This window comes from Talpa occidentalis, unplaced genomic scaffold, assembly GCF_014898055.3.
Source record: "Talpa occidentalis isolate TD23 unplaced genomic scaffold, MPIMG_talOcc4v2.1 talOcc4.7, whole genome shotgun sequence".
Lineage (NCBI taxonomy): Eukaryota > Metazoa > Chordata > Mammalia > Eulipotyphla > Talpidae > Talpa > Talpa occidentalis.
Window position 1 is genome coordinate 115,906,900 of NW_023605083.1, and position 7,864 is coordinate 115,914,763.

The following is a 7,864-nucleotide window of genomic DNA, read 5'->3' on the forward strand; positions in this document are numbered from 1 at the left end:
AGCAGCATCTGGCTCTCTGCAGGAGTAGAGGAGCCAGAGCGGGTGGGTCAGAGTGCCCCCAGGCCCTGCTGACAGTTCAGCCTCCGCCCTCCCTCCCTCTCTAGACCACGGGGCCACGGGAGGTGCCTTGGCTGGTGTCTGAGGGGTTCACACATCTGCAGGAGGGAACGCAGCAGCCCAGCAGGGCCTGAGCCCCTGGGTCTCTCTGAACTCTGAGCTCTGACCCAGGGTGGGTAGGGAAACTATGGCATGGAGGAGAGGGGGCAGTCTCCCGGATCTCTGCTCAGGACAGATGACCCCAGCAAGCTGTGCAGGGGAAGAAGCTGCCATAGGAGTGTGGGTTCACTTCTTGTCCCCTTTCTGGGTCATTTCATACAACAAGGTGGCTGCTGGGCCCCATCCCGCTCTGCTCTGCAGTGCAAGAGGCCTGGTCCAAGCTGAGTGATGGGGGCCAGGGGAGACAGGCTGGGAGTGGTGAGACCACTCCACCCTTGTGCTGGGGCTCCTTACTGTGGCTGTGAGGCTAAAAGGGAATCAGGGGACACAAGGGCTGACCTTCCGTGAGAGGTGACCTCGAGAAAGCACTGTGGCCTCGGTAGTGGGGCCCCTGCTTTGTCCTCGCTAAGCCCCAAAGTGCCCAACTGACTTCCAGATGAGGAGCCACTGGCAGGCCCCTCTTCTCCTCTTGGCTGGGGCAGAGGAATGGCTGTGTTCACAGCCCTGCCTATCCCTAGTCGCCTGGCTGTCCCTTCGCAGGTGTCAGCAGACTGAAAATCCAAAGCCTCTGGATCTCTGAAAGAACCCTTGGCAGGAGAAGCAGGTGGAAATCACAGTTGGGAGGAGCCAGAGGAGTCTCATGCTCGGGAGCCAGAGCCAGAAAGGAACTTAAAGGCTGTGTGTGAGTAAGAGGGGTCCTCAGGTGGCGCCTGGGCCAGGAGAACGATGGGCACCCGGGCACCCGGGTGAGCACGGTGGTCTCAGGCCCTCCCCAAGACCGACGGGACCAGAAACTCTGGGATGATTGTGCTGGGCAGTCTTTGTTTTAAGGAAGCCTCTCAGTGATTCAGAGGCCCAATCTCAGTTGAGAACCTCTGGGCTGGGCCTGCGTCTCATTTTATAAAACAGAAATGGAAAGAAACCCAGAGAGGCATGAAGTCACCCAAGGCGCAAAGCAAATCCCCGCTGGGTCACCCGGATGGCAGTCCAGGGAGAAGACCCTGGCTCACCCGTCCCATCTGCCAGCTCTTCCTTCCCAGCTGTTCTTGCAGATGCAGCCCCCACCCCCTACCAGAGCCAGGCGCCCTGCAGCTCTAGTCTCAAGGAAAAGTCCTGTGGACCGCCAGGCACCCAGCCCCTTCCCCCAGACAGCTTGGAGTCCAGTGCCCCCGCGGGAAAGCTTTATTCCCTGCTCCAAGAACAAGATTTTGCACACAGAACTCGACATTCAGATGATTTCACGAAACCTCCCGCCCCTCCCCCCACCACAGACAGACACTACAGAACAGGTTCAGCTCGCCACGGTGGCCTCCCTCAGCTCACCGCTGCCGAGGGCCACCCCGGGGCCCAGAGGGGAGGCACCATCTCCATCTGGGTGAGCCGGGATCTGACAGGGGAGACTGGCTGTTGCAGGATCACTCACTGGACAAGGACGCTCCTGGAGGAGCCAGCAGGGGGGACCGCACACATGAGTGTCCACGGTGGCCGTGGTGCTGGGAGACCCACCACTGCCCTCCGTCTTGGGACAGCGTCCTGCCAGCTCGAGGGTGGGTAGAGGTGGGGGGCAATGGCACGAGAGGAAATTCTGGAAAGGGGTGGCCTGGCTAGAGGCAGGGGGTCAAGACATCAGTGGCTCCATGGGACAGCGCTCGAGTCTCAAGCCACCTTCAGCCCACCGTCCAGGACAAGAGACTGGGGGCTGCCCAGTGGGGAGGGCTGCAGAGTTCCTCCCGTTGCCACCCTGAGTGCTGGCTCCCAGGAAGCCCGACTTTGGCGCTTAGGGGGTGTCCACGCTGATGAAATCCCCTTCTCCTCGCTGCCGTCCCTTTTCAGGACAGCAGGGAGGAGCCAAGGTTTTAGGCTCCTCCCCATGACCTTATCTGGGGTCACGCTGGTCTGTCTACCCAAGGGCCTCGGGGCCCAGCATCTGCCCACCCTCAGCTGGGTGGGGAAGTCACATAAAGCTGCGCAGGAAACTCCTCCTTCGGTGCTCCTGCGCCCCGGGCCACAGCCTCGGGCCCGGCCAGCACCTGGGACCCCTCCGGTGCCCCTGGAGACTTGGTCCCGGCCCCACTTGACCTCTCCTCCTGTCCACCCCCCTCCCCGCCTCTGCCCAGTGTCCAGACGATGGCCTCCTGCTGGGCAGACTGTCCCTCCAGCCCTGACTTGGCCTCTGCGGCCTGCCCGGGGTCACCCAGAGGGGTAGTAGGGGGTATCGCTGTGGTAGTTGTAGTCGGGACACACCTTCTGGACCAGCCTGTAGTCCGTGCTGTAGAAGGCGATGTAGACGCAGACGACCTTGAAGGGCTGGGAGCAGCTCCAGGTGGCTGAGCTCTGGGCGTGGTCGCGGGAGCAGGTCTTGGCCGGGTCGTGGGTGCACAGCGAGGTCCGGCGGCCCCGCTCCACCTTCTCCCATTCCATCCGGCAGTTGAAGATTTTGGAGGCCTTGGCTTCGATGAAGATCTGCTGCTCCTGGTGGAACTCTACCGCTTTACTGGGGGGCACCAGGCTGATGGAGATGTTGCCCTGGCCCGTGGCGTTGTGCCGGAAGTGGACGCTGAAGGTCCCGTTGCCGTGGTCCACGATCTTCCCAGTGACGAGCAGGTTGAGGGCCACCGTCTTGATGTTGGAGTAGAAGTCCCCCCAGCCGAAGATTTTCTTCACTTTGGCTGAGGGTGGGGGACTGTGTTTTGGACGGTTGGGGGGCTGCCCAAGGGTCCCCCATGCCTCCCCAGGTGGAGCCAGAAGCCCTAAGAGGGTGGCATTGGCCATGGAGCGGGACTTAGGGGAGAGGTGGCCCCGCCTCCGAGGCATCCGGGGCCGAGGCTGGCTCTCGCGGTCATCATGCTCAGGGTCCTCTGCACCTGGGGGACCATCATCTTGGCCACAGATGACCTATGGAGTGAGTTGGGGGGGAGAGTGAGAGCCCCATTGCTGAGGGCCCACCGTTGCCCACCAACCCGCATCATCTCTCTCCCTGGTTCCCTTCCACTCCGGCTCTGGCTCCGACGTGGACTGAGGCGCCCCTCCACCTCATTACGCACTTGGGCTGGGGGCGGGTTTGCCTTCTGGCTGGTGGTGTGGCCCCATCTAGTGCTCTAACACTCCCCTCTCCTCCCGCTCCTCTCCTCCTGGGCTGCCTCTGGCCACTAGTCAGTCTACAAGATGGCCTGGTAGTCTCTCCAGGGGGCCACGGCACAGAGAGGCACAATCCCGACCCCTAGAGTGATGGGGAGGCCGAGCTCCTGCTCTTGGGAGACCCCCACCTGATGGCAGACACATCCCCTAGCTGGCTCAGCCCCCCACCCTCATCTTACAGGAGCAGCAGAGTCTCTGCCTCTGAAACGCCCAGGCTGGTGGGGGAGGTGCAGTCTCTGCCCTTCAAGAGCCTGGAGTCAGACAGGGGAGCCCCACCTCTAGACTGGGAGAGCCCCTGTTTGACAGGACTGGTCGAAGCCCTGCTTTGGGGACCTAAGGGTCGGTTGGATGAGACACCATCCCTGCCCTGGGAAAGTCCTACCCTCAGAGGCCGGGAGAACCAACAGACAATGGAAACAGACCCCAGTGGCTGCTTTCCCAGGCACAAAGCGCTTAGGTTTGCTAGGCCTGCCTGAGCGCCACCCCCAGGGAAGGACGGGGACCAAGGGTATGGAAAACCAAGCACTCCCCTGGGGACAGCGATGACGTCCAGGACATTACTAGCAGAGGGAGCAGGAATTATGGTTCCATTTCACAGATGAGGACAACAGGACTCATGGCCGCGAGCTTAGTCACACAGGGTCGGCCCTCCCTCGCACCACACACTCTGGTCTCGCATGTGTCCTTTCACGGGGGTGTTATCTGGGCTCCGTTCCCACCCCAAGTCTCCTGGAAAACTCAGCGGCCTCTGCTGGATCCGCTAAGGTGACATGCGACTTCCTGGCAGAGGACCAGCAGGACACCCTGACTGAGCTCGGGCACAGGCCAGCGCGGTGGGACATGGGGGGGTGGGGTGGTCAGAGGAGGCTTTCGGGGAGAAGCTCCTGGTTTGTGTGTACTGGCTATTGAAGGGAGCATTTGCCCTCTGTGTCTGCGTGCCTAGTATGTGGGGCATCAGCTCACAACCGGGCAGCATCTGGATTTGCTGGCATCACCCTGGGTGAGGATGGGGGTGGTTTAAGAGGCTGTGGTCTAGAGGACTCCAAAGGGGCTTGGGATCTTTGAGCCCCTTGCTCTGGCCTGGTCATGCCCTCAGACATGCAGAGGCCCTGCCGGACAGGCCCAGGGATGGGGCAGAAGGACAGGGGGAGGGGAAGCTCCTGGGGCTGGGCTCTAGGTAGCAAAGCTGTATGTACTGGGCTGGGGGGGGTGGGTCCCAGCTAAAGGCTGGAGCATAAGGGCCGCAGGTGGGATGTGAGACGGCTCCTCCACGCAGTGCCAAGGGGAGGAGGCCAAGGGGATTGTTGTTTTGGAGAAAGAGCAGATCCAGATGTGAGGCTAAGGCTTCTCCACGACAGGATTGTGGGGGGGCGGGGATGTGGGGAGCGGTTGGCAGGCGCGAGGTCCGAGGGGAGTTGAGCCCTGGGCTGGGGGCTGCGGTGGGATTCCCCCGCGTCCGGGGCGGCCAGGAAGCCGCGGGCGAGCGCGCGGGGCGCGGGCTCTGGGAGCCCCGCTCGGCTGCCGCGGGCGCCCGGGGCGGGAGCCGCCTGCCCTGGTCCTGTGGGGCTCGGGCTGCGCGCTGCCGGGAGAGGAGAGGAAAACAACAGGCGGGGAGGGAGGGAGTGGGAGGGAGGACCGGAGGGAAGGACGCGGGGGCCGCCCCCCGCCTGGACCGACTCTGCGCACGGGGGGATCCAGACTCCGGGCTCCTCGGACCCCCGAGGTCAGGGCAAAGCCCACACCCCTGACCTAACGGGCCGGCGCTCCCTCTCCCCGCCCCCACTCCTCTCCCGCGCGTCCCGGGCGCCGGGAAGGGGTCAAGCAACCCTCGGCGACCCGCCGGCCGGCTCGTCCCTCGTGCCGGTCACACCTCCCGCCGCCGGCGGGCTAGTGGGTGGGCCAGCGAGCGCCGCTCCCCGCCCCTGTTAACCCTTTCTCGGGTCTCCGGCCTCGGAGCCGCCCTCTCCCCAGCCTCCAGGTTTCCCCTTCATCCTGGGATGCTGGGGGGAAGGGAGAAAGTTTCAGGGCTCAGAAGCTTCCCGCGCTCTCCCCCAGTGCTCCGGGCCCCCGCCCCTGCGCGCAGCTCCCCGCGGACCACTCACCAGATAGAGGCTGCCCTGCACTAGGAACGCGAAGCAGCAGCGAGTCAGTTGCATCTCCTCCTCCGCTCACGTGCCCCTTCCTCGCTTTTCCTTTCGGGGTCCCAGGCCCCTTCCTCACCCCTGCTCTCTCAGGCGCGCCGTCCCATGCTCCCGGCGCCGGCGCCTCGCGGCCCTCCCCTCCGCCAGCCGCCCAGGACCGACCCCGCCCCCTTCGGTCCAGCTGTGCAGCCGCCGCCCCCTCCCCTGGTCCAGCTGCGCGCGCCAAGGCTCCCTCTCGAGGTCCCAGATGTGCGCCCGGAGCGCCTCGAAGGGCCCCAGCTGCGCGGTGGCTCTGCCGCTCCAGATACGCGCTCGGCGCCCCTCTCGGCTCCAGCGGCGCCGGGCTCGCCCAGATGTGCTGGGGACCCGCGCGCGCGCCCGTCCCCGGTGCTAATTCTCGGGACCAGACGGCCCCTCCCGCCCCGTCGCGGCGCGCCCCCTGGCGGAAGCCCCCGGCCGCGCGGAGCCCCGGCCGCCCGCTCCCCGCGCGGCGCCCCGCCAGACTGGAGCGCTCCCGGCGCCCGCGGCTCCCGCTTCCTCGTCCCTCCCACCGGCGGCGGCGGCGCGGCAGGTACTGTGAGCCCAGCCGGTACCGCCGGAGTTAACTCCTCCCCTGCCGGCCCGCAGCCGCCGGACCGAGGGCGGAGGGGGCAGGACGCGGGGGCGGAGCACGTCTCGGCCCCGCGGAGAGGGTGGCGGCCGGGGGCAGGGACCCCACCTTTCCACCCCCTGGCAGGGCGCCAGTCTCAGCCAGCGCCAGAGGGACTCTGCTGCCCCACTCTGACCCTCAGCAGACCCGGAACTGGGAAAGGTCAGTTTTCCAAGCCCATCCCACCAGCCGGGAGGGAATGCCCTGCTCAGCGCAGCCGGTCCCCACAGCCAGCAGCCCACTCGCTCTGCACGGGCTTGCTCCTGCGCGCAGGAAGTTCTCCCGGGTGTCTAGCCTGTGCGCCTTCTGGTACCATGTCGTTGCTGTCTCTTGCCTTGCGCTGACGACCCGGGAACACTCGCCACACATCTCCTTTCTCGGTCCAGTCAGTGTCTGGAAACTTGATTTCTCCCCTGCCCTGCACAGGCCGCTAGGGACCGGGATGGATTCTGGGGCCCAAGGGAGGGCAAATCTGAGAATCTGGGGTGGGCACGGCCTCTCTGGAGACTGTCCCTCCGTTCTTCCCTGCTTGCCCTCTCTGTGACCAGGGAGTCACCTCGTTGTTAGTGGGGCTCCTATCCCAGTGGGGCCCCTGGTTATCTCTGGTCTCTGCAAGCCTCCAGGGCAAGGAGGAACAGGACCCTGATTTGAGATTCTCCAGGGTGTGGGCCTGTCCCCCATGTCTACATTTTCTTCTTGGAATTCCAGGGCCCCTTTAGTCTCCAGAAAAATCAAAGGTCAGGTGCTAGCAGTCCTTGGAGGCCATGAGGATGAGGAGGTGCCCCAGCATTTGGAGGGGCCCCAGCCTGGCTGGGCCATAGGGCATGCTGGGTGGGCACCCTGCTCTGTGGTCCTCGAGGCCCAGCTGGGTCTCTGGCTGCAGCCCCCAGCACACACCCAGCCTCCTCCCCCACCATCTGCCAGGCGGGTGCGCGGGGAATGCAGATGAATCTTAATATCAGCCTGGGCCAAGTGCGATGAGGGAGACAGATTCTGCAGAGCCCAGACACCATCACCGAGCCCCCTGCCTTCCCCAGGCACTTGGGGCGGTACCAGGATGCTGCAGCCCTTCCCGGGTAGGGGTAGGGGGTGTGTGTGTGCTTCTCTAGTCCAAGACCCCGAAGCCAGGGGAGGAAGGGACAGATAAATTCTGTCCAGCCTCTGAGTCTCTGGTGTGGCTGGGAGGAAGAAGCTGCTGGCCTCAGCGTGGACAGCTGGTTCTGGCACTCAGCTGGGGGGAGGCATAACCGGGCCCACTCCTGTCCGTCTCCAGAAGGCCCTGTCCCTGGGAGAGCAGTGTGACCCGGCAGCAAGAATGCAGGCTCTCGGGCCTGGCAGTCCCGATTTCACTCCAGGCTGGACTGTGTGACCTTGGGCAGGTTGCTCTGGCTCTCTGGTGCCGGTGTCCTGCTCTGCTGTTGCAAGAACTAATGAGACAAAATGCAAACAAAGTTGAGGCACGGTGCTGGCCGGCAGCGGGGGGAGTGCAGCGCGCAAGCTCTCGCTTTGCTGCTTCCCACACGGCTGCTTTGGCTGAGCCTCCTGCCACACCTGCCCTCACTGCCCTCTCAGCTGTTCCTGCCTCTCACTTCCCTCCAGTCTCCCTTCTGCACTCATCTATCAATCACTGGTCAGCCTGTCCTCAGAGCCAGGCGCCAGGCCAGGGGCTGAGATGCAGAGATGAATGGGACACCATCCCTGCCCTCAAGGCTCTCGCTGG

At 64.5% G+C, this 7,864-nt stretch overlaps 1 protein-coding gene across 1 annotated transcript; it reads right to left on the reverse strand.

Moving 5' to 3' along the window:
• Positions 1 to 1,358: 1,358 nt before the first annotated feature.
• Positions 1,359 to 5,621, reverse strand: NXPH3 (neurexophilin 3). Its single transcript, XM_037493011.2, has 2 exons — positions 5,457 to 5,621; positions 1,359 to 3,111 (listed from the first exon to the last, which is right to left on the reverse strand). Exons 1-2 carry the CDS (start codon positions 5,508 to 5,510, stop codon positions 2,407 to 2,409), a joined length of 759 nt encoding a protein of 252 aa, XP_037348908.1. The 5' UTR covers positions 5,511 to 5,621; the 3' UTR covers positions 1,359 to 2,406.
• Positions 5,622 to 7,864: the final 2,243 nt, after the last annotated feature.